General features: G+C 36.5%; 1 protein-coding gene across 1 annotated transcript; it reads right to left on the bottom strand.

Annotated features, from left to right (window-relative positions):
* Nucleotides 1–15: 15 nt before the first annotated feature.
* Nucleotides 16–25,153, bottom strand: LOC142229760 (uncharacterized). Its single transcript, XM_075300327.1, has 2 exons — nucleotides 24,087–25,153; nucleotides 16–1,154 (listed from the first exon to the last, which is right to left on the bottom strand). Exons 1-2 carry the CDS (start codon nucleotides 24,241–24,243, stop codon nucleotides 250–252), a joined length of 1,062 nt encoding a protein of 353 aa, XP_075156442.1. The 5' UTR covers nucleotides 24,244–25,153; the 3' UTR covers nucleotides 16–249.
* Between the last annotated feature and the right edge of the window lie 2,592 nt (nucleotides 25,154–27,745).

Below are 27,745 nucleotides of genomic sequence, written 5' to 3'. Positions count from 1 at the left end.
TTAAAATCAAAACAATTTTAAATTATTTTTATTTTATTTTTTTACATTTATTTTTTTAATTACATTTTCATAATACATATTTGGTGTAAGTGTGCTAAAAATCAAACAAAAACAAATCTAATGCAACTAACAACAGTTGTCAATGAAATTATTTCCACGAAATATATTTTATTTATGTATATACACTATCATAGTTAAAATGGGCAAAAAATACAAAGTTATGATTAATGCAATTTATGGTATTTTTATTCAGTCGGCATTATCAAGTATGGCATCGATTAAAGCCACTACCTTTTGCCGAAATCGTCGATTCTGTTTGCCGGACATCTCTTTTAGAAATGGATGCAAACTATTGAGAAACGATTGGTCGGCATCGGGCACAGAGGTCAACTGACAATGACGCTGATAATCACTTCTACTCTTGACCCAATCGGCAAATTCTTTTAGGTCAACCGAGGCCTCAGAATTTCGGGGTGCTGACGAGGGAGTATGGGGAAATGATGAACGGCTAAGAGGAGGAGGAGGAGGATTGTTGATGGGGATTTTATTGGCCATTGGGTTACTATCCGCTACTTGGTTGAAGTTGCTGGTGCAGTTGGTCAAATTGTTATTCGTATTCGACAGACAGGTAAGTGCCGAATTATTTATGAAAGGTCTCTGGGTATTTCCAGCCAAAGTTACTACCGAAGTATTACAATTAATCAGAGTATTGGCCGAGCTGGAACCACCATTCACTACATCTTTTTCTTGTTTTATGGCCTGTAAGTTTAACGGTTGCGGTAATGGTACTGGCACATGCTGCGACATCGTCATAGCCCCGGAGTTTGCTCCCTCATGTAATGAAACGACCACATCACCCTCAGCTATGGCTGTAACATCTCCAGAATTTGTCGAATCTTTGGTATCATCACTGCTTACTATGGGCATGTTACTTATACGGGTCATGGGCGGAATGTTTCCAGTTGCTGCCGCTTTTCTTTGGGCTATAATGCTAGCGCTATTTTTGAGACGGGTTTTCGTGAACGGTATCAAGAATTGTAGATATTTCGAGAGATAGTATTTACGTTTGCCTCGTCCCGTACTAGTGCGAGAAAGTTTTAACGATCGTAGAAAGCTGCTTCGTATTGTACGCCATCGTTCACGGCAGTTTCGTACTGAAAATAGAAAAAAAGTAATTGAATAATTGACCACTCACAAAAATACATCATAGCCATAGAAAAAAATATTATACAAGTAGCAAATTTATTTTAAAACAAGTATATACAGCAGTAAGTTCGGCCGGGCCGAATCTTAAATACCCACCACCATGAACCAAATATTACGGTTTCCTTTGAAATGTCAGGAGGGATTGAGGACTTGAGGACACTTCCCGAAGATAAATTTAAGGATTTCACCTATGAGGACTATATCAGATTCTGGATTTATAAGAACCATTTTTGTTCGAGTTTTAGAGGAATCGTTAACATGTCTTGTAAGTGTGCAAGAAAATTATAAAATAACGTCTTGATTTGAAATCTTAAATCTGTAGAAGTAAAATCTGGAAATTTTACATTGAGTTTCAAGCAATTTTCATGATCAGTGCGCCTTCTACACCCTCAAGAAGTGAAGTCGGTCTATATGGAGGCATTACCAAATGGACCGATAAAAACTTAATCCGATACACGTTTTTGTGAGCCTAAAATACCAGAATATTTACAATTTCAGGCAAATCAGATAAAAACTACGGTTTCTAGAAACCCAAGGAGTTAAATCGGGAGATCGTTCGTATGGGGGCTATACTAAAATATGGACCGATACTCACCGTTTTCGGCACACCTCTTTATGACCCGAAAATACCTCTAGATTTCCAATTTCAGGCAAATAGGATAAAAACTTCGGATTCTAGAAGCTCAAGAAATAAAATCGGGAAATCGGTCTATATGGGGGCTATACCAAAATATGGACCGATACTCACCATTTTCGGCACACCTCTTTATGGTCCTAAAATACCTCTAGATTTCCAATTTCAGACAAATTGGATAAAAGCTACGGTTTCTATAAGCTCAAGACTCAAAATCGGGACGTCTTTTTATATGGGGACCATACCAAAACATGGACCGATACTAACAATTTTTGGCACACATATTTGTGGTCCTACAATACCTCTAGATTTCCAATTTCTGGTAAATTGAATAAAAACTGCGGTTTCTATAAGCCCAAGAAGTAAAATCGGGAGATGGGTCCATATGGGGGCTATACCAAAATATGAACCGATACTCACAATTTTTGGCACACGTATTTGTGGTCCTACAGTACCTCTAGATTTCCAATTTCAGGTAAATTGAATAAAAACTGCGGTTTCTATAAGCCCAAGAAGTAAAATCGGGAGATGGGTCTATATGGGGGCTATACCAAAATATGGACCGATACTCACAATTTTTGGCACACGTATTTGTGGTCCTACAGTACCTCTAGATTTCCAATTTCAGATAAATTGAATAAAAACTGCGGTTTCTATAAGCCCAAGAAGTAAAATCAGGAGATCGGTCTATATGGGGGCTATATCAAAACATGGACCGATACTCACCATTTTTGGCACACCTCTTTATGGTCATAAAATACTTCAATTTTTCAAATTTCAGGCAAATTGGATAAAAACTACGATTTCTATAAGCCCAAGACCCCAAATCGGGAGGTCGGTTTATATGGGGACTATATCAAAACCTGGACCGATATAGCCCATCTTCGAACTTGACCTGCCTGCAGACAAAAGACGAGTTTGTGCAAAATTCCAGCACGATTGCTTCATTATTGAAGACTGTAGCGTGATTACAACAGACAGACAGACAGACAGACAGACAGACAGACAGACGGACAGACGGACATCGTTATATCGTCTTAGAATTTCTCCCTGATCAAGAATATATATACTTTATATAGTCGGAAATCGATATTTCGATGTGTTACAAACGGAATGACAAACTTATTATACCCCCGTCACCATTCTATGGTGGTGGGTATAACAAGTGAGTAAAGTAGAAAGTCGGGGTGGGGGCCGACTATATCACACCCTAAACCAAACCTATTGAATTAGTAAATATAAGGATTTGTGAGGTACCATTGAAATAGGGTTGCGAGATAAGCCGTATCTCCATATTTAAGAAAAGTAAGGGGTACATGTTTATAGAAGTTTTATAACAACCTGAAAAGAAATGTCGAATATTTGGAGCTACAGATGATTCTGCACCTACAGAGTTAGTATGCCACTAATATTAAGTCCATTATTAAACTAGTAAGTAAAGTAGAAAGTCGGGCGGGGCCGACTATATCATACCCTAAACCACACTTACTGAATTAGTAATCGTAAGCATTTGTGGGGTAACATTGATATAGGTCTGGGAGATAAACCGCAGTTGCATATTTAAGAAAATTAAGGGGTACATGTTTATGGGTGCTTTGTGACAATCTGACTATAGCTCATAGTCAGTGTTGCCAGGGAAAATGTTTGGTTTACCCTGCAAGGCCAAAAAAAGTTCCCTACTTTCCCATACATTCCCAAACAATTTTCCATACATATATTTTCGTTAAATTTAAACAAATTTTACAAAACAAAAATGGTTCGAAGTACTTTATTATCTTAAAACGTGAAAATGCAACGTATATAACCTAGAAAATAAATTTGTATTATCACCACGGTTGCCACAGTATTTTTTTTTTTTTTTTGTTAAATCTCAATAGAAATAAAATTTTGAGAAAAATTTTTATAGAAATAATATTTTGAAAAAAAAAATCTATAGAAATACAATTTTGACAAAATTTTCTATAGAAATAAAATGTTGACAAAATTTTCTACAGGAATAAAATTTTGACAGAAATTTCTATTTGTGGTAATCTTCAAATTTTGTTAGATTTTTTTTTTTGGCACGAGTGGTAACTGTTGTTACCACACATTGTTAAAGATCAAGCCTTGCCGGCTTCTAATTTCCTCCTCTAGAGCCACCACAATGTAAAAATTATTACAAATTGTGTTGAGTGAACATATCCCTACATTGTGGCCCTACGTCCCTACAAGACACTAAATATTGGAAAAAAAACTACAAACACAAAAAAAAATTGTTTTCTGATTCAATCACGAAATTAATTGATCCAATTAATTTTTTGATTGAAATGTCTTCAATCACAGAAATGATAGTATCAATTAAAAAATTAATTGAAGGTCAATTAAAAAATTATTTGATCCAATTAAAAAATTAATTGATACTATTAATTTTTGTGATTGATTTTTGTTTCAATTAAAAAATTTGTTGATTCAATTAAATTTTTAATTGAATATTTTTTAAAACTCAATTAAAGTTTTAATTGGAAAATTTTTCGTGAATTTTTTTTCTGTGTATAGGGAATTTCCCCTACTTCTTGCAACACTGGCTGTAGTTGATATTGCACCTACGGGGTTAGTATGCCACTAATATTGAGTCCATTATTAAAAAAGAGAAAATCGCTCAATTAGTGTGGGTAATAAATCCAAATTTGTAAAAATCGAGCAATATTCTTATGTAAGAGCTACAAGTACGTATAAATACGATCGGCTAGTACATCAAAAATTTAAATTTGAGTAACATTGGTTAATAAATAAGAGTAAAGGGTGATACGGTCAAAATTTGGTCAATATAAACTTGACGTATTTCTTTCAATTTTGCATGAACACCCCTCATTTTGAAGGTGTGTGTTTGTAGAATGTTGCTCCTATTTTGATTTTGGAATTCACTCTTCAGTTGTCAAAATGCCGTCCAAGCACGAAGAGCAGCGTATCAAAATTTTGCTCGCGCATCGCGAAAATCCGAGCTACTCGCACGCAAAGCTGCCAAAATCGCTAAAAGTTGCCAAATCAACCGTTACAAATGTAATTAAAGTGTTTGGGGAACGTTTGTCGACAGCCAGGAAGTCTGGATCGGGGGGAAATCGAAAACCGGAAGCCGCTGAGACGACAAAGAGAGTTGCCGGTAGTTTCAAGCGAAAACCTAACCTCTCTCTCCGAGATGCCGCAAATAAGCTGGGTGTATCGTCTACAACCGTAGACGGACTATCGACTTACAAGTAGGTAGTGACTCCAAATAGCGATGATAAACAAAATACGACGGCCAAAGCGCGATCCCGGAGGCTGTACACGACGATGCTGAGGAAGTTTGACTGCGTGGTAATGGACGACGAAACCTACGTCAAAGCCGACTACAAGCAGCTTCCGGGACAGGAGTTTTATACGGCAAAAGGTAGCAGATATTTTCAAGCACATAAAACTATCAAAGTTCGCAAAGAAATATCTGGTTTGGCAAGCCATCTGTACCTGTGGCTTGAAAAGCAGCATTTTCATAGCTTCCGGGACTGTCAACCAAGAAATTTACGTGAAAGAGTGTTTGAATAAACGTCTGCTGCCTTTCCTGAAGAAACACGGTTGTTCCGTACTGTTTTAGCCGGATTTGGCATCTTGCCATTACGGTAAAAAGGCCATGGAGTGGTACGCCGCCAACAACGTGCAGGTGGTTCCCAAGGACAAGAACCCTCCCAACACGCCAGAGCTCCGCCCAATTGAGAAATACTGGGCTATTGTCAAGCGGAACCTAAAGAAGACTAAAAAAACTGCTAAGGACGAGCAGCAGTTCAAGGCAAACTGGCTTTCTGCGGCGAAGAAGGTGGGCAAGGTGGCTATACAAAATCTGATGGCAGGTGTCAAGCGTGAGGCCCGGCAATTCGGATTTGGAAAAGCGAAAGCCTAACTGAATATTTTTCCTGAATTTTATACTAATTGAACTTGAAAAAGATATTTTAATTTGATTTTTTAAATAAACGATTTCACCGATTTACACGCGTTTTCCCTTGACCAAATTTTGACCGTATCACCCTTTATCTGATTGTTTAATTGATGACTGTACTGACTAATTTGCCAAAGTTCTACGAATCGGGCCTGGCTAGTACAAATAATAACTGATAACAGGTTGGCTGATAAGTCCCCGGTCTGACACATAGATGGCGTCGCTAGTATTAAATGCATATAATTTTTATATAGTACCAACCTTCCAATGATTCGTGTCAAAATTTGACGTCTGTAAGTCAATTAGTTTGTGAGATAGAGCGTCTTTTGTGAAGCAACTTTTGTTATTGTTTTCTGAAGGGAAAAAATATGGTGGAAACAAAAACTTGGTTTGATAATGAGTTTTCGGAATCTGCCCCAGGGAAATCAACAATAATTGATTGGTATGCAAAATTCAAGCATGGTGAAATGAGCACGGAGGACGGTGAACGCAGTGGACGTCCGAAAGAGCTGGTCACCGACGAAAACATAAAATCCCCAAAATGATTTTGAATGACCGTAAAATGAAGTTGATCGATATAGCAGAGGCCTTAAAGATATAAAAGGAACGTATTGGTCATATCATTCATCAATATTTGGATATGCGGAAGCTCTGTACAAAATGGGTGCCGCGCGAGCTCATATTTGACCAAAAACAACAACGTGTTGATGATTCTGAGCGGTGTTTGCAGCTGTTAACTCGTAATACACCCGAGTTTTTCCGTCGATATGTGACAATCGATGAAACATGGCTCCATCACTACACTCCTGAGTCCAATCGACAGTCGGCTGAGTGGACAGCGACCGGTGAACCGTCTCCGAAGCGTGGAAAGACTCAAAAGTCCGCTGGCAAAGTAATGGCCTCTGTTTTTTGGGATGCGCATGGAAAAATTTTTATCGATTATCTTGAGATGGGAAAAACCATCAACAGTGACTATTATATGGCGTTATTGGAGCGTTTGAAGGTCGAAATCGTGGCAAAACGGTCCCATATGACGAAGAAAAAAGTGTTGTTCCACCAAGACAACGCACCGTGCCACAAGTCATTGAGAACGTTGAATTGGGCTTCGAATTGCTTCCCCACCCACCGTATTCTCCAGATCTGGCTCCCAGCGACTTTTTCTTGTTCTCAGACCTCAAAAGGATGCTCGCAGGGAAAAAAATTGACTGCAATGAAGAGGTGATCGCCGAAACTGAGGCCTATTTTGAGGCAAAACCGAAGGAGTACTACCAAAATGGTATCAAAAAATTGGAAGGTCGTTATAATCGTTGTATCGCTCTTGAAGGGAACTATGTTGAATAATAAAAACGAATTTTTACAAAAAAAATGTGTTTTTCTTTGTTAGACCGGGGACTTATCAGCCAACCTGTTATCTATCCAAACCATGGAATAAATTGTTCGATTTTAAATTTTATGAACTATACACCTGTCACTGCATAACTAAGTTGATTTACCCAATTATAAATAAATAGCAATCAGAGTTTGTTGTTATTGTCTATCCACATTTCTGCAAAGATATGTAAACGAGCAAAAGCTTTGCAAAAAGTTCTTCCGCATAAAAATTGTTTGAATTCAAACTACTGATTAACGTTCACATTCTTTGAAAGCATATTGAATACGAGCATCTTCTGTACCTGTTGGGCTATGTTAAAAAGCTTAATATTAAAGCTCTAGTGTAACATTAACATTGGATATAAAATACTCTTAAAAAACTACATTTAGTTTTTCTTTGTTTTCGCCAACACTCAATGTACTGCTGCAAATGCTGTGGTCATTGGAAAGCTTGTGCTTATGGATGAACTCAAATTGATAAAAGCTATATCATATAATTATGTTAAATCAAACAAATGTTGTTTTCTCGCCACACATATACATGCTTGCCGAAATTCAAATATATGTATACATATATTGCGAGAAAAGAAAATGGTTCCGACTAACATGTTACATGTTCCCTGTACGAAAATAACATTTTGCTCTTGAAACATGTTTGAGGTGATCATATTCCTTCTCTGTATGTAAAGGGTGATTTGTTAAGAGCTTGATAACTTTTTTTTTAAAAAAAAACGCATAAAATTTGCAAAATCTCATCGGTTCTTTATTTGAAACGTTAGATTGGTCCATGACATTTACTTTTTGAAGATAATTTCATTTAAATGTTGACCGCGGCTGCGTCTTAGGTGGTCCATTCGGAAAGTCCAATTTTGGGCAACTTTTTCGAGCATTTCGGCCGGAATAGCCCGAATTTCTTCGGAAATGTTGTCTTCCAAAGCTGGAATAGTTGCTGGCTTATTTCTGTAGACTTTAGACTTGACGTAGCCCCACAAAAAATAGTCTAAAGGCGTCAAATCGCATGATCTTGGTGGCCAACTTACCGGTCCATTTCTTGAGATGAATTGTTCTCCGAAGTTTTCCCTCAAAATGGCCATAGAATCGCGAGCTGTGTGGCATGTAGCGCCATCTTGTTGAAACCACATGTCAACCAAGTTCAGTTCTTCCATTTTTGGCAACAAAAAGTTTGTTAGCATCGAACGATAGCGATCGCCATTCACCGTAACGTTGCGTCCAACAGCATCTTTGAAAAAATACGGTCCAATGATTCCACCAGCGTACAAACCACACCAAACAGTGCATTTTTCGGGATGCATGGGCAGTTCTTGAACGGCTTCTGGTTGCTCTTCACTCCAAATGCGGCAATTTTGCTTATTTACGTAGCCATTCAACCAGAAATGAGCCTCATCGCTGAACAAAATTTGTCGATAAAAAAGCAGATTTTCTGCCAACTTTTCTAGGGCCCATTCACTGAAAATTCGACGTTGTGGCTCGTTAGTAAGTCTATTCATGATGAAATGTCAAAGCATACTGAGCATCTTTCTCTTTGACACCATGTCTGAAATCCCACGTGATCTGTCAAATACTAATGCATGAAAATCCTAACCTCAAAAGAATCACCCTTTATAAATAGTTTTTCTCCAAAAATTTAAAACGCCTATTTTGCCTCGAAAATGTCTATATTAGTTCCGGAAGTAATTCGTATAGACCAAAACAAGCAAAAGAAAGACGGGGAGAGTACCGTTGAGTTTAACAGGTTGGCTGATAAGTCCCCGGTCTAACAAAGAAAAACACATTTTTTGTCAAAATTCGTTTTTATTATTCAACATAGTTCTCTTCAAGAGCGATACAACGATTATAAAAACCTTCCATTTTTTTGATACCATTTTGGTAGTACTCCTTCGGTTTTGCCTCAAAATAGGCCTCAGTTTCGGCGATCACCTCTTCATTGCAGCCAAATTTTTTCCCTGCGAGCATCATTTTGAGGTCTGAGAACAAGAAAAAGCCGCTGGGGGCCAGATCTGGAGAATACGTTGGGTGGGGAATCAATTCGAAGCCCAATTCATGAATTTTTACCATCGTTCTCAATGACTTGTGGCACGGTGCGTTGTCTTGGTGGAATAACACTTTTTTCTTCTACATATGCGGCCGTTTTGCCGCGATTTCGATCTTCAAACGCTCCAATAACGCCGTATAATAGTCACTGTTGACGGTTTTTCCCTTCTCAAGATAATCGATAAAAAATATTCCATGCGCATCCCAAAGAAAACAGAGGCCATTACTTTGCCAGCGGACTTTTGAGTCTTTCCACGCTTCGGAGACGGTTCACCGGTCGCTGTCCACTCAGCCGACTGTCGATTGGACTCAGGAGTGTAGTGATGGAGCCATGTTTCATCCATTGTCACATATCGACGGAAAAACTCGGGTGTATTACGAGTTAACAGCTGCAAACACCGCTCAGAATCATCAACACGTTGTTGTTTTTGTCAAATGTGAGCTCGCGCGGCACCCATTTTGCACAGATCTTCCGTATATCCAAATATTGAGGAATGATATGACCAACACGTTCCTTTGATATCTTTGATATCATTTTACGGTCATTCAAAATCATTTTGTGGATTTTTTTGATGTTTTAGTCGGTAACCACCTCTTTCGTCCACTGCGTTCACAGTCCTCCGTGCTCATTTCACCACGCTTTAATTTTGCATACCAATCAATTATTGTTGATTTCCCTGGGGGGCAAAGTCCGGAAACTCATTACCAAGCCAAGTTTTTGCTTCCACCGTATTTTTTCCCTTCAGAAAACAGTATTTTATCAAAACACGAAATTCCCTTTTTAGATTTTTTTCACAATAACGAAAGTTGCTTCACAAAAGACGCTCTATCTCACAAACTAATTGACTTATAGACGTCAAATTTTGACACGAATCATTTGAAGGTTGATACTATATAAAAATAATATGCATTTAATACTAGCGACGCCATCTATGTGACGCCGGGGACTTATCAGCCAACCTGTTATTACACACATCGATTATCTTGAGAAGGGAAAAACCATCAACAGTGACTATTATATGGCGTTATTGGAGCGTTTGAAGGTCGAAATCGCGGCAAAACGGCCCCATATGAAGAAGAAAAAAGTGTTGTTCCACCAAGACTACGCACCGTGCCACAAGTCATTGAGAACGATGACAAAAATTCATGAATTGGGCTTCGAATTGCTTCCCCACCCACCGTATTATCCAGATCTGGCCCCCAGCGATTTTTTTTTTTTTTTAAACCTCAAAGGGATGCTCGCAGGGAAATAATTTGGCCGCAATGAAGAGGTGATCACCGAAATTGAGGCCTATTTGGAGGCAAAACCGAAGGAGTACTACCAAAATGTTTTCAAAAAATTGGAAGGTCGTTATAATCGTTGTATCGCTCCTGAAGGGAACTATGTTGAATAATAAAAACAAATTTTGACCAAAAAATGTGTTTTTCTTTGTTAGACCGGGGACTTATCAGTCAACCTGTTATACTTATACCCTCCACCATAGGATGTAACACATCGAAATATTGCTCTAAGACCCCATAAAGTATATATATATTCTGGGTCGTGGTGAAATTCTGAGTGGATCTAAACATTTCCGTCCGTCCGCCCGTCTGTTGAAATCGAAATGAGCTATCGTCTTGAAACTTGGCATAAGAAGCTGTTATTGATGTAGGTCGGATGGTATTGCAAATGGACAACTTTTAAGTATAGCCCCCACATAAACCGATCCCCAAATGTGACCTCCGGAGCCTCTGGGAGGAGCCACATTCATCCGATACGGTTGAAATTTGGTACGTGGTGTTAGTATATGGTCTCTAATAAGCATGCAAGAATTGGTCCAGATCGGTCCATAATTATATATAGCCCCCATATAAACCGATCCCCAGATTTGACCTCCGGAGCCTCTTGGAAGAGAAAAATCCATCCGATCCGGTTAAAATTTGGAGCATGGTGTTAGTATATGGTCTCTAACAACCGTGCCAGAATTGGCCCATATTGGTCCATAATCATATATAGACCCCATATAAACCGATCCTCAGATTTGGTTTTTCATACGATTCAGTTGAAATTTGGTACATGGTGCTAGTAAATGGCCGTTAACAACTTTGCCTAACTAGGTCCATATATATAGCCCCCAGTCATACAAAAATTGGTCGATATCGGTTCATAATTATATATAGCCCCCATATAAAGCAGCCCCAATATTTCAATTCTGGCTCTCTAATTACCGCGCAAAAGTTCATATCGGTTCATAATTATTTGTAGACTTACCTAGTATATATACCTGTTTTGTCTAATATATCCCACGTATGGGAGCCACCGTGGTGCAATGGTTAGCATGCCCGCCTTGCATACACAGGGTCGTGAGTTCAAACACAGTTGCGACCAAACACCAAAAAGTTGTTCAGGGGTGGATTATTCCACCTCAGGAACTCTGGTGATATTTCTGAGGGTTTCAAAGCTTCTCTAAGTGGTTTCACTGCAATGTGGAACACCGTTCGGACTCGGCTACAAAAAGGAGGTCCCTTGTCATTAAGCTTAACATAGAATCAGTGATAAGAGAGAAGTTCACCACTGTGGTATCACAATGGACTGAATAGTCTAAGTGAGCCTGATATATCGGGCCGCCACTATACCTATCCTAACCTAAACTACCACGTATGGACTAACTTACAATTTAGAAGACGATCATAAGAAGTTTTAAGATACCACAACCCAATTAATTCGATTGTGGACGACAGTCTTTCGTATATGTTTCTACGCAATTCATGGTGGAGGGTACATAAGAGTCAGCCTGGCCGAACTTACGGCCGTGTATACTTGTTTTTAATTTAGATCTTAACTGGTCTAACATTAATTTGATGTCCATTTAGTTGAAAATCTTTATTTATTTATTGAAAATACTTTATTTAATATGTATTCAGAAGATTAACCCGATTTAGCTTCGTGCATAGTTTTAGGCGGTAAAAATATACACTGATAATATTATGGTAAAAAAATACATATACAGTGCACCCGCGGTAACGTGAGATAATTAAAACAAAGAGAGTGCATGTTAGCGAAAATGTTCGCGTTAGCGAAAATGTTCGCGTTAGCGAACTTCAGCAAATTTCAAAACAAAACATAGTCATATTCGGAAGTTTTACACGTTCTAGCGTGACATTCTTTTATATTTGTTATTAGTAATATTAAAAACTTAATTTAATTTCACGAAAAAATGAAAAACAAGAGATCGGAAAAATATCAGTTGGTATGGAATTATAAAGCAATTTAAATTAATAATTAAAATTCACGAAAAAAAAGCCGATAAGATCACTAAAAAATACCGTAAGTTTGGCATTAATAATCTGCCTTTCAAGGGTGATACGGTCAAAATTTGGTCAAGGGAAAACGCGTGTAAATCGGTGAAATCGTTTATTTAAAAAATCAAATTAAATTTCTTTTTCAAGTTCAATTAGTATACAATTCAGGAAAAATATTCAGTTAGGCTTTCGCTTTTCCAAATCCGAATTGCCGGGCCTCACGCTTGACACCTGCCTTCCTTTTACCGTATAAAACACCTGTCCCGGAAGCTGCTTGTAGTCGGCTTTGACGTAGGTTTCGTCGTCCATTACCACGCAGTCAAACTTCGTCAGCATCGGCGTGTACAGCCTCCGGGATCGCGCTTTGGCCGTCGTATTTTGTTTATCATCGCGATTTGGAGCACGGTTGTAGACGATACACCCAGCTTATTTGCGGCATCTCGGAGAGAGAGGTTAGGGTTTCGCTTGAAACTACCGGCGACTCTCTTTGTCGTCTCAGCGGCTTCCGGTTTTCGATTTCCCCCCGATCCAGACTTCCTGGATGTCGACAAACGTTCCCCAACAAGAAGAGAAGCCAACAATAAAAAACAAAACGAATGAAGATAGAGGAAGCACGCTCAAAAACAAACCCAGCCAAATACATTCAAATCGATGATTTGAGTTTGGCAAAGGAAAAGAGATATGCTGGCAAATTTGTTTAGGCAGTAGCCGACTATCAAACCCTTTTTCGGGAGGTTCAAGTGTAGTTCACTTTGGGTTGAGTGAATTACCCGAATTTATTCTGATAATTGGTTGATAGTTTTGCTGCAAGTAGAGGATGCTGATGAGGAATGTGGTAATTCCGAAACAGCTGTACATCCAACCATCTTGCAGTCTATAGGGCTTTGCCCAAATAAATTTGACAAGCATACTTTTCCTCTGTTGGTTAAGCTACACTTGTAGTTTAGTCAATGCATGGCTTTAAGCTGAGATCAAAAACAACAATAACGATTGAAGAGAAGCAACAATAAAAAACAAAACGAGTTCCCCAAACACTTTAATTACATTTGTAACGGTTGATTTGACAACTTTTAGCGATTTTGCCAGCTTTGCGTGCGAGTAGCTCGGATTTTCGCGATGCACGAGCAAAATTTTGATACGCTGATCTTCTTGCTTGGACGGCATTTTGACAACTGAAGAGTGAATTCCAAAATCAAAATAGGAGCAACATTCTACACACACACACCTTCAAAATGAGGGTTGTTCAGGTTTTTTAAATGCAAAATTGAAAGAAATACGTCAAGTTTTTATAGACCAAATTTTGACCGTATCACCCTTTAACACCAAATTTCACGTTTTTCTGCGTTACGAAGTAGTTGGTATAAGAAAAAGGGTGTTCACGTTACCGCGAGTGCACTGTATAACATAATATTCGACTTGTGAACTCGATTATTTGTTAAGAATCCAATCATATCTGTTATCTTAATGCTATTTTCGATCGGAATTTTTAAAATATATTACAGTATAAATTAATGTAGTTAAAAAGTAGCACAGTATGACAAAAACAAGTGGCGCAAAATAGTAAAAAAGTAACACATTTAGTGACACGTAAGTGACCTTTATGACCATGTACTGGTTCTAGATATAAATAGATATCTATAAAAATATACGTGTTTATATTTTATGTGTTCATTTATATATGTATTTTCAATCAAAAAAAATATCTAAATTAGAAAAGAAGTGTGAAACAATGACTGCAAAAAAAATTAATGGTAACGAAAAATAGGTACATGATTTCCCCGACTATATAATGGTCTCCAATTCTTCATTTTATAGAATTTAAATTATAGAAGATGTTCCATTTAAATTACAGAAGATGTTTATCATATCGAAGGACCTTTTCGACCAGAAAATGTTGAAGAAGCCCAAGTGAATTTTCTGGCATTCCGTTTTGTGTTTTTCGTAAAGAGAAAATTTGTTCAAAATTAAATTTTGTAGTTTCGCAGTTTTAGTCGTAATTTTTTGTTCAACTGTAAATTTTTGAATATTTAATTTGATTATAAATCATCTGGTGTATCAAAAATGTTCAAATTATGGATATAATAGGAAAAATGTAAAAACGAATCTCAGAGAGAATTTGTAATTCTCGCTATTTTCTTTGTTTTTCCTCATTTTGGGAACTGTCAGACTGCGTTTGACACCGATGGGTCATCTATTACTTAGTTAACATATCTATAATTGTAAGAGTTCTCAAGAGCTTTTATAAAGCCGACCCACCTTATTACCAATAATAATTCTATTGATCTTCAATATGCCAAAAATGTGGTGTGGTATAGCTTTTGCAGGTTTAACGCATATAATGCGTATGAGGGTTTTTAGCTTCAAGAACTTAACATACTTCTTTTCCAATATCTGTTCAAAAGTGCAATATAAACACACAAAAAGCGTCAACAATAAAAGCTTCTAATAACTTAGATGTGAGATAAAAAGCTGAAATCTAATAGAAATAAAAAACAATAACAACGATAGGCAAACTAAAGCAGCACATGTAAGTACCCAATAAACACAGGATGAGCGTTTTTCAAATGCAACAACTTTTCAGTTTGAGTGTAAATATAATTTTCAACATAAATTCAACTTGACTTGAAATAGCTCATCTTCAATACATCTTCAAATTGTTTGCGAATTACTTCCAATTTGCCAAACTGTTGACGAAATCTTTGAAAAGGTGTTGAAGATAATGTGAGAAAACTTTGACAAAACACTACCCTAAAATGCAACGAAAAAACCATGTGGTTTTCAATACTTATTTGTGCAACGAAGTTCGTGGTCAATTGCAAGAAATTAAAAAAATGGAAAATTTTAGACAAATAACCAAATAGTTTATAAAAGTAGGTAAGTGAAAATAAAAAATGAAATAAAACTTTAAGGAAATCACTAAATGTATATCTCTTTGCAGAAAACTAAAATTATGGATTCTACGTTCTTGAAAACATTAAAAAGCTGACCCAAGAGAAAATGGTGGACAATTAACTGGAACTGCTTCAAATAGTTTATAATAATTGGTACGTCAATATGAAAAATTAAATCAACACTTTTGAGAAGTCACTAAATTTAAATTTCTTTGCAGAAAACTAAGATCTTTGGATGCTACATTCTTGCAAACATTAAGAAGCTGACCAATGAAAAATGAGTGGCTTATCGACAAGAAAAAGTTTCCAGAAACATTACAAGTGCAACCAATTAAAATTGTTAAAAACAACAAATTGTTGAAATCAACAACTTCTGGACGAAAATGTGCATCACATCGTCAGTTTAATTCATATGCTATTAACAGTTTAAAATGGACGTTCCTAATTTCAAATTGCCCGCATGTTAATAAATTTTAATGCTGTTTTATGACACCAAAAGGAAGGAAATCGAATTATCAATGCAAAAGTGTTTACTAATAATGTTGAAGATATTTTTTTTGTTGTTTGTTTTTTTTTTTTTTGTTCTTATTTGTTGATATGTTTAATAAGATTATTATTTATCAATTGGTATTGTAGTGTATTATGCAGTGTAGTGTATTATTATATATTTTATTTTGATGAAAATGAATAAATTATACAAAATTCATAGAATTTTGGCTTTGACTTTCAATTTGAAGTGGGGATATCATTCATACAAATTTAGGTTGAAAAGTATTTGCAACGATGTTAATTTTGAATTTGACTCGCATCGAAAATTGTTTGACAAAGTATTGAGTAGCGATGTATTTCAATTTGAGGAGAACACTTGAGATATTATTCCTAATGTGTTGAATTTCACTGTTGAGGGTAATGTCTGTTTTTTGTTGAGAACGCGATTTTCTCAACAATTTCTCAACTTGAATATTACCTTAATCCTTTGAAAAAATGTATGAAAAATTGTTGAAATTTAGCATTTTTCAAACGTTTGTGTTTATTGGGTATTTTTCTCCAATGTCGCGAGTCTTACACACGCGAAGAGACAAATGCAAGTGCATAGAGGAATTTGCACACTAGCATGTACATATGGAGGTGTATGAGAGAAAATGCATAGGCTTTTGTATACCAAAAATAACAACAACACAATTGTAGCGCCAAGAGCAGCAACGTTGACTCATGTATGTGTGTATATCCATAGTAAAGTTGACATAGATGAGAATCATCAATAGCCACACACATGTATACACTCAAAGAATGGTTAAAATCCCAATTGCCTTAATGTACTTAATGAGTAATTCAATGCTCCCATTTACATATTGAAAATTTAGCGATATTTGAATGAGGAACCTTTAGCCTTTATTTACACTTACTGAAGAATATATCAAAGAAGTGGTCCAAAATAAAATTTAATTTTATAGAGCCTTGGTTAAAGCTTAAGAATGTTGCAGACAAATTTCTCAATTATAGTAGAGAAGAAAGTAATTTTAAAGAACTGTTTAGATCTAATCTCAGCTGGAGCACCTATACACCGAAAAATATTAATTGTTTTGTGGGAAAAATGAACTACTTTGTGCCAGAATTGAACTCAATTGTATACCATTTTTGTAGATTTTCACAATGCGTTGTTAAAAATAACGACATTTTACTAACAGTTTTGAAGTTGTAACTACCATTCATCCTTCTAATAAAAATCAACAAAAAGTAAAAAAAAAAAACATGCCATTGGCGCAAAATGATGCTGTAGTTCATTACTTACTATTAGATTCGGTAAGTATTAGAGGTGTCATTCGGGATATAAAACTATAGAATTCCGGGATTTTTTCGTTATCCCGAAATTTTCTTCTTGCAGTACAATTTGGTTTAATTCAATTTTATTAAGAAACAAGTGAGTAAAGTAGAAAGTCGGACGAGACTGACTATATCATACCCCAAACCAACCTTATTGAATTAGTAAACATAAGCATGGGATATCATTGAAATAGGTTTGACAAAATAAACCGCATTTGATTATTTAAAAAATTAAGGGTTACATATTAATGTGAACTTTACCTCAATCTGAACATAAATACCTGATATTCGGTCTGTTCGCGTACTTTTCCAGTAAAAAATATCCAATAAAAAACTAGAGATGTATTTGTATTTTACTCTCTTTGCTTAAAATTGCTGAAAAGAACTCGAACGTCATCCAGTAACTTCTTGCACATTCAAATGTTCATCTTCTAAAGTTGCGCGAGCTATCGCTGTGGACGGAAAAAAGATACGGTCACAGTTCGGTCCTCAACATAATGCCAGATGTGCCAAAGGTAGTGGATTACACTCTGGCGAAACCACTTTTCGACAAAAAGTTTGAAACTCTTATTCCCAACAGTGAGGCGTGGTGCACACAGATCTCGGAGAATAAACGTCATATAGATTTCTGCACTGATGGGTCCAAATTGGATGGACAAGGGGGTTTCGGAGTATATTCTAAAGATCTGGAACTTCGAATAGCGAAAAGATTACCTAATCACTGTAGTGTTTTTCATGCTGAAATATTAGCAAGAAGAGAGGTGGCGAATTGGCTGAGAAGTAATGTTCCAAAAAATGTTGACATTAATATATACTCAAACAGTCAACCTGCAATAAAATCCTTGGATTCTGTGTTCCTTAACTCGAAAACGGCCATCGACTGCCGCAAGTCTCTCAACGAGATGGCTCAGCAGTACAATATTCACCTAATATGGGTGCCTGGCCATAGGAACATACCGGGGAACTGCGAAGCGGATGAGTTAGCAAGACTAGGAACTACCTTAGATATACCAGGGGAACTAGAATCTGTTGGTATGCCTCTGGCTATCTACAAGCTCTTACTGCGTGAGAAGGCTGTCATGATGGCAAATGTTCGATTGGAGCATCGCAAGGGTTGTAACGACACCAAGCAAATATGGCCCCATTTAAACTTAAACCGCACACAAGATATGCTAGTGTTCTCCTGACGTCAGATATCACTCCTGATATCTGCTATAACGGGTCGCTGCCTGATAGGCGATTTTGCAAAAACTATTGGCGCGAATTATAATGACTATTGTATGAGCTGTCATGATGCGGAGGAAAAGGAATCAATTAAATACCTCTTGTGTGAGTATCCTGCATTTTGTGTAAGGCGTAAGCGAATTTTAGGGGCATATAGCTTTAGATTACTGGCGGACCTGGAAAACGTTAACAGTCTGCTTATGTTTTTGGAACAATCTGGTTGGTTCAACAGTGATAAATAATCGAGAAGGTTTTGCGGTTAAAACTGGAAATGCCCATTTGTAATAGGTACTTTTAGTTAATGTTGTATCACAATGGACTAAATAGTCTAGGTTAGGTTATGTGGCAGCCAGATGTATCAGGCTCTCTTAGACTATTCAGTCCATTGTGATACCACAGTGGTGAACTTCTCTCTTAATAGTCTAAGTGAGCCTGAAACTTAATCGGGCTGCCACTTTAACCTAACCTAACTTCTAAAATATTGAAAACAAAAAACGGATTCTCTTTTTTTAACTTCCAGTTGTAGTTGAGGAACATATACATTGTACTGGTGCTTTGTTTGTTATCTATGCTATGGTTTGCAAGATTTTGCTGGGGCAAAAATCTCCAGCAAAAACTTGTAATCTCTCTCCAGCTCTCTTTTGCTGGCTTTTTGGTGTAAACGAACGAATTCCATTAAAAATTTGTGATAATTATCAAATATTATCGGGTTCTCGAACGGAGCTATTAAGAGCATGTGATGTGACCCCTTTTGTCGAAATCGGTGTGGTTGCAATACACTGCACTGTATGACAGTGTATTGCAACCACCCCCCCTGTTGAAAATAAACCGAAATTATAATGAAAATAAAAAATATTAAAACTAAGACGTTAATACAATATTGTTGCTTATTAGGCCAGTTTTAAGGGAATAAGGGAACAAACGACAAAGACTTTTAGATAATTTATAAAATTATTTAAAAACAAATAAAGAAAGTCCAATGCTACTTCTACTCCCTGTGCAAAATTTCAATTAAATCGGAGTAAAAGATTGGTCACTGTGGTCATATGAGTATAAATCGGGCGAACGATATATATGGGAGCGATATCTAAATCTGAACCGATTTCAATAAAATTTGGCACACTTGGCTACACTACTAATTGTACTCCTAGTGCAAAATTTCAACCAAATTGGGGTAAAACTCTGGCTTCTGGGACCGTATTAGTACATATCGGGCGATAGATACAGTTTGTCAAGAAAGTGTTTTGACAATGGGATAAAAATTATGTTTTGTTCCAAAATTAAATATAATGAAATTTTAAAAAAATATTTTATTATGTATTTTGCAAAGTATACATACGTACACAGAATTAAAAATTTAATAAAATATTTAATATTTCAATTATTTCTAGAATTTGAAATATTTGGCAATGTCAAAAGACTTTCTTGACATACTGTATATATGGGAGCTATATCTAAATCTGAACCGATTTCTTCCAAAATCAATATGGATCTATTCTGAGCCAAAACACATACTTGTGCCAAATTTGAGGTCGATTGGACTAAAACTGCGACCTAGACTTTGATTACAAAAATTTGTTCACGGACATCGCTATATCGACTCAAGAGCCCACCCTGAGCATTTTCGCCAAAGACACCATGTGTCTATCTCGCCTCCTTCTGGGTGTTGCAAACATATGCACTAACTTATAATACCATGTTCCACAGTGTGGCGCAGGGTATAAAAAGAGTTTTGACTTGTTCAAAACATTTGCAACTAATATTAAGCGTCCCATATATTTAAAGACAATTAAGGTTTTTGTAACTTTGAACGATAAATGTTAATAGTTTATACTATAGCCAATCGTTTGATTACTTTTGCGTCATAGCTTGCCATTGGTAAAAATTAAATGGTCGATAATATCTTATGGCTCAGGTTCAAATAAAGATCGTAAGCCTTTTGCAAAATTTTAATACCAATTTTTCGTTTTACAATTTTCCAAATGTTATTTTTGACGTTTAAATTAGACGATTGGGCAGGCCAGTCATGCACCCGGTAGTTTTCATCGGATATCCTATGTTTTACCATCTTAAACGTGTGTTTTTGTAGACTTCCGACTTTTTTACAAAATGTGCTCTTAAAATAAGATAGCCCGAAAGAGCACCCAAAGTGCTCTATTTTTAGTTAAGTGCTCTTTTTATGCATCACAACAAATATTACTCTAACGCGATTCAACAAATGGTAAAAGTAAACTGGACATACGTAAATGTCGCACTACGAGATTTTCCTACGCTGTTATTTTCTAAATTACTTGTGTTTTACTTTATATATCAGAGGAGCGTATATCGAAGAAGAGCACGTCGATGTTGCTTCTTCACTTTGTACTCTGTTCTAAATGTAAACAAACTTCTTTAAATAACATTTTCCATTCCACAAACAATTACAAGTGTTAAAAAGTGGTGTAGTTATGTTTAAATGAATTATATTTCAATAAATTGGAATTAAATGTTTTTCTTTTATTTGAAAGAGCGTGCTCTTTTTTCCCGTATGTGCTCTTTTTATAAGCTGAATGTGCCCTTTTTGTCTCTTCAAAATCGTGCATCCACACTCCAAGACCCCCCACACCATAACGTTATAAGAAGGAGGTCCCTTGTCATTGAGATTACCATAAAATCGGCATTTGTATCACCAATTGAGCCTAAACTATCGTACTGCTTATATTCCTAACCTAATCCATACTATGGTCTGTATGATATGGCCATTACTTCGCGCCAGAAACAAAACATTTCGTACCTTTGATCACGTGGGTACTCGCACGCTAGCGTTGACTCATTTTGTTTCGGATGTTAGGTGCCACGGGATTTTAACGAACTTGTCTCTGAAATTGGCAATTGACTGAACATGCATTGCAGCTGTGGGGACAACAATGTTTTCCAGGTTAGTACAAGGATTAGAGAAGATTGATTTACGGATATGGCTGTGGTGACAAGAATGTTTACCCTACTTCATGGAAGGAAGTAGGGTAAAGATTACAGGGGTGTCAGAATGGTTTGTAGGAGGGGAGGGTGGTTTTAGGACACTGGGAATCTTTTCAATTTTCTAAACTTAACCTAACCTACACGGATGAAAAAGACTGTTTTTCATATGTTTGGCTATAAACATTATATGTTTGGAACACAAATTTTTAAACACAATATTTTTGAGTGCAAGCATATAATGTTCATAAACTAGCATAACATGTTTGGGACATATATGTTAATATGTTAGAACATATTATGTTTGGGATATAAAATGTTTGTAAATATAATATGCTTGGATGCAAACATATATTAATTTAGAAATAGCCTATAAACATATATGTGTTTAGTAGCTTGGAGCGCTATTTAACAGGGAGTGATATTGAATTAAGTTGGTGGTTGTTATTACAAAATTAACATTTTATTTTTCCTTGGGCAATTGATCGGATACTTCTTTGATCCTTACACACTGTGTGGTCCGCTGTTCGAATCCCCGTCCGGCAAAAGGTAAAATTAAAATAAAAAAAATCATAAAATTGAATAATTTCTTCTACAATGTTTGTATTACAGAAAAAGGTGCTAAGAACTAAAAAATCTCGTGGAAGTGAGAAAGATGTCGGGGAATATAGAAACAAAACAAAATTTTGAGCAGAAACAAAATTTTGAGCATTCAGGTCGAAAACCTATGTTGTTAGCACCTATATTACCTGTTTATTTTCATAATTCATTATGATTGTAAATATATAAATAAATAAATAAAATTTTGAGCACAATATTGTTTGGGAGAATTTTTTTAAGCATATAATATTTTTGGGTGCAAAATGCTTCCAAACATATTATATGTTCACATAATAACATATTGTTTTTTGGAAGACAACATTATTGAATTTGGATGCAAAAATACAAAATGTTTGGAAATTGACTACCCAAACATATATTGTTTACACCAATATGCTTTCAAACATATTATATATTGGAAGAGATCAAACATATAAATGTTTGGGCAATAGCCAAAAATGTATATGCTTGAAGCAAAATATGTTTGGGAGTATATGTTACAGAAGCGATTTTTTGTGAGCGTGTAGCAACGCTATGGACGGTGCATTGCAAGACAGTGTTGAGACATTGGAACCACCATATATATTGGTATATATATTAAGCGGCATTTGTATGGTGATTTGACTGGTTGTTCCGGGTTAATCCACCATGTAAATAAGTTGCGGGCCTACGCTTCGTATGGCGCTAAGAGTTGTTTTCTTATCATTGAGGACAATCTGCTCATTGTTTGGGTTGGGAGTGTATGTACACGCTCACAAAAAATCGCTTCTGTAACATATACTCCCAAACATATTTTGCTTCAAGCATATATATTTTTGGGTATTGCCCAAACATTTATATGTTTGATCTCTTCCAATATATAATATGTTTGAAAGCATATTGGTCTAAACAATATATGTTTGGGTAGTCTAAGTTCCAAACATTTTGTATTTTTGCATCCAAATTCAATAATGTTGTCTTCCAAAAAACAATATGTTATTATGTGAACATATAATATGTTTGGAAGCATTTTGCACCCAAAAATATTATATGCTTAAAAAAAATTCTCCCAAACAATATTGTGCTCAAAATTTTATTTATTTATTTATATATTTACAATCATAATGAATTATGAAAATAAACAGGTAATATAGGTGCTAACAACATAGGTTTTCGACCTGAATGCTCAAAATTTTGTTTCTGCCCAATTGTATATTCCCCCACATCTTTCTCACTTCCACGAGATTTTTTAGTTCTTAGCACCAATCATATGAAAAACAGTCTTTTTCATCCGTGTAGTTGATTTAACATATTGTATCATTTATATGATTATTTATATAATTATTTATATTAAGCATAGGGTATTACTTGGATGTGGGGTTTCCCATTATATGGTAATGTGATTATATGTCACAGTGGGAGTCAGGGACGAGATAGATAGGAGGGGGGCTAACCGGCGACTACTTCTGATCACTTGTATTCTGTGTTACGATGCAAGTGATTGAAAGTTTAGCTGCAGTTACTACTTGTTTTGTTCAAAAGCACACAAAAATTTTCATGGAAATCTAAGTGGAAAAGACTGCACAATTTTTCTATTACAAAAAAAAGGTAATCGTAATTTTAATGCGCATATAATATAGGCTGTAAATCCAAAATTTAGATGTAACGGCAATTTTTTGCGACCAACACTCCATGAATCTTATGAAATAAAAATTTTTTCTTTAAAGAACAGAGCATAACTTCATTCAGAAGGAATTAATTAGCGAGATCGTTAAATCATATTTTTCATCCGTTTCATTAAGAGGCCTAAGCTTTTCTAAGTGTATAAATGCGTTATATTTGCATTGAGCAAAAGTCGCAGTGTGAGAGAGTGAGCATACACCCATTCTCAAACAAATTATAGCAAGCATACTGCACTTATGGACCTCAGCCCCAGCCGACGACGCAATGCCACCATTTAGAAATGCACGGCGTTATTCCTATATGTGTTTGTTTTGGGTGCGTGTGTGTATGTGTGATGGTCTCGGACCTGAGAATTAACTTGATTGCATTCTACTTTGGCTATGGTGGCATGCATAGTGGCTGGCTGCTGTTTTCTTGTGTTGATATTGTGGTTACTTACCCGTATCTTTTGTTTCATTGGCCACCTCTTGCCAAGCTTTTTGAATTTCGTCTTTTTTGCTATACTCGGGCAATGTAGAATTCCACAGGCAAGGTTTCGATTCTACCAGTTGCACAAATTTCACATTGAATACGGGATCATCTTTGCGGCTACTCATGATGATAACTGACGACGAAGACTGCAGTGTTTGACTGCCACCAATTTTGTGGGTGGCCGTATTCGTAGAACAAACTGGCAACTGAATATAGGCTAGGGGACCTTCGTCGCCGTCAAGTGCCGCACTTGCAGCAGGGGTTGCTAAATGTGACGTGGTAATGGTTGATATTTTGCAACTACTACTTTGGCACAATGATGTTAAGGTAATCCGCTTTGCTTATTTGCTGCGATGCAGACAGTATTTCTTTGTCTTGCCTCCTCCTGCTTCTCTCAAATACTCGATTGCTTTTTTCTGTTTTGCACAACTCTCAAAGTCAAGTTATGATTTGTGGGAGTGATGCTTACTGGTTAGTTAGTTGGTGGTGGCGGTGATATCTTTGACGATTATATCCCTTATTCAACACCCCACCCTTGGTGTCCCCATATCACCAACATGTGAAAGCAAAAGTTTCCGAAACTAGGTTGCAGCAAGTAACAAACGGTTCCAAGTACACACACGTATATGCCTGCCTATGCGTGTTCGTTTGAATGTTAGTTGGGGACTCTTGTCTTTCCTCTTGGCTGTTTTTTGCAATACCACTCTAGTTTTCTGCTATCCAATGGAGAAGAGGCACGCGCTCACGTTAGATTTTACTATGCAGTTTAGAATATTAGCACAAGCAAAAAAGCCCAACCTAACTCAACGGCTGTTGAGTACGAACTGAGCACACAACAAAAAGCGCGCAAAAATACCGACACATAGACACTACTCATAAAGCGAAGTGTGCGCTCCACTCGTAACTAAAAGCTGTTACAATGCAATGGACTGACATCTTTACTGCTGCAAAATGCATGCAAATCACTCACTGTACGTACCCCCGACCAAATCAATAACACACACCGAGCGCGAGCAATTAACTGAACAATTAATGTGGACACAACGAACAACAGCTCCAAAACACGGCTGACGCAACACCTATCGACGACCGATACGATGGGTTGAAGAGGAAGAAGTCCACAACGATTGACTCTTACCCTTGGATTCAAGTGGCCTAGTTAACCTGTAGGTAGGAATACATCTAACCAACAATTTGGTAAAGTACCTGACAACTGCAATGTCGCTGCCTCATTGGTCCCATGGCATAAATATGTAAATCATATGTTGTCAGAAGGATTTGCGGTGCATCTGTATTTTGTATCTTGAAACACTTGCCCAATTTTTGTAAGCTCTTTTTCTAGATGACGTCATTCGACGACCATAGAATCAACATGATTTTTGAGGAAATGCAGCATTTGCCAAAGGTTTTTCATTTCATTTCGCTTTGCTTTGATTTCTATTTCATTCTATGAGCATTTAGTCATACTACAGTTATGCCTGCTAGCAAAGCCTTGAGCTTTTCTCATTCTCTTTCTCGCAATAAGCTTTTGCACTTGTAGTGCAAATAATGTGCATTCATATACATAGTTCAGCTAATGCTATTGTGGTGCATTCTTTGATTCTCTGTTTATATTTGCCATTTGCACACACACACACACACACTGCTCTCAGAGCAATACAAAAGCTTCGTGTTTTAAGTTTTATCATCGTTAGGAAATTGTGTCGTGGCCGCAAATTGTCGACAGTATAATTTGCTAATGAATTTCCATAGAGTCTTTGGTGCATTTGATGTGGATTATCAGGCTTGCCAACTTTCGATGCGAACATAAACTGTTTGAGCAATGAGCTTTTTTTATATGTTTTGTCCAATTCGATAATGGTTAACTAATACCGAACACTCACACAAACTCACATACTTGTATAGGAATGGGTCGCATTTGAGGATAGAAAAATTAGCCATGTTATGCACTCAACCATAGGATGAAAGTGCCCATGTGTAATAGGTACTTTTAGTTAATGTAGTATCACAATGGACTGAATAGTCTAAGTGAGCCGAAAACTTAATGGGGCTACCACTTTAACCTAACCATAGGATGGGGGTATACTAATTTTGTAATTCCGTTTATAACATCTGGAAATATTAATCTCCGACCGCATATACCTTATTCTGGGTTGTGGTGAAATTCTGAATCGATCTAGCAGTGTACGTCTTTTGAAATCACGCTAGCTTCCGAACGAACCATGTTTAGGTATAGCCTCCATATAAACCGACCCTCAGATTTGACAGTTAGAGCTCGACCGAAGAATCGGCATTCGGCCAAAAATCGATAATTGGCCAAAAATCGGCATTCGGCGTCAAAAAGTATTCTATGTGAAGAGGAGTACCCCACAGACAAGGATAAGCAAAAATACTTGAATTGGAAAAATGAGGTTGAGATAAACAAGATTATGATTATGAAAAAAAGTTATCGACAAAAGCAGTCATTAAAGGATATAGTCGGTTTGATATTTTGTGAAATGTAATATCATTTCACCAAAAATTAGATGTTTCTATGCTTTTCAGTCGATCGATAGAGCTCGTTCGACATTCAGAAACAAGAGAGGGTGACGGACAAACTTCCAAGCGGGAAAGAGGTCTAGAAAGATTTGTGATTTCTCCTAAGCTAAGAAGTGTGAATGATGGTAAGTTGAGATTTAAGATAAACACGGCTTCAATGAGTCAGTTTTAGATCTTGTAGAACCTTTCAATATGGACACAATGCAACCAGATTTATCTAAGGTATACCAATTTAGAACATCCAACATCTACAACAGAAAATTAAAAGAGATCAAGAAGGCCCCTATTAATAATATTAAAGGCAGAAATAACCCACAAAAGCTCCTTGGAATGACAAAAAAAATATGGACTATATTCTTTTTTTGAAGTCTCAAGTCGCGCGATCGACAAGTTCTAGCAACAAATTAAGCGGAGAACTTTGAGTATGTAAATTTGCAAAAAATTTTTACCGAGAAAAATAAAGAATTTGCAGTTAGAAATGAAAGTATCCGAGTTAAACCAATATAGACCTTACAAGATGTGAGTAGGCTTGCCAGATGGCGGGGATTCGCCTCGATTGTCCCGGAATTTCGTCTCCAGGAAGTGTCTCGAATCTTTCACAAAATTTGCCAAAAATCCCGGATTTTCAATTACTCAAGGCATATGTTTTAATTTTTTTTCCGTTTTTTAGAAAAGAAAACGATTTGAAATTAAATCGCTTTCAAAAAATTTTTTGGTTTTGTCTTTCGAAACTTCAGTTGTCACTTGACCAGTAAATGTAAAAAAAAATATACGCAAATATGTATTTTTACAAATTAACTGATTATCAGTTCATGTTTAGTGTCCAATTCTATTCAAATCGGTATTCCCTGCCAACATATAAAAGTTCGATTTTATTCCCATTGCCACCTCAGAGCTAAAGTTTGTTTGCCACAACCGAAAATAATATTCAATTAAATATGAATTTCGCCTTCCGACTTGTAAGAAACAATTTTTCCAAAAATTTCGACGTTTGATCTAAAATCATCGCAGCCATCTTGGGAGAATGCTTCAGAGGCTGTAAGGGCCGATGTTGAATGTGAACCACACCTAAACGCCAAGTTTTTTTTC

This window comes from Haematobia irritans, chromosome 3 (assembly GCF_050003625.1).
Source record: "Haematobia irritans isolate KBUSLIRL chromosome 3, ASM5000362v1, whole genome shotgun sequence".
NCBI classification, from domain to species: domain Eukaryota; kingdom Metazoa; phylum Arthropoda; class Insecta; order Diptera; family Muscidae; genus Haematobia; species Haematobia irritans.
This window is presented reverse-complemented; position numbering and strand designations above follow the sequence as displayed.

Bases quoted from the DNA above. Each gene is read 5' to 3' on its own strand.
- LOC142229760 (XM_075300327.1), bottom strand. From the start codon at position 24,243: ATGAGTAGCCGCAAAGATGATCCCGTATTCAATGTGAAATTTGTGCAA. The intron at 1,155-24,086 runs GTAAGTAACCAC...TTCTATTTTCAG, and splicing joins CAATGAAACAAAAGATACGG to TACGAAACTGCCGTGAACGA.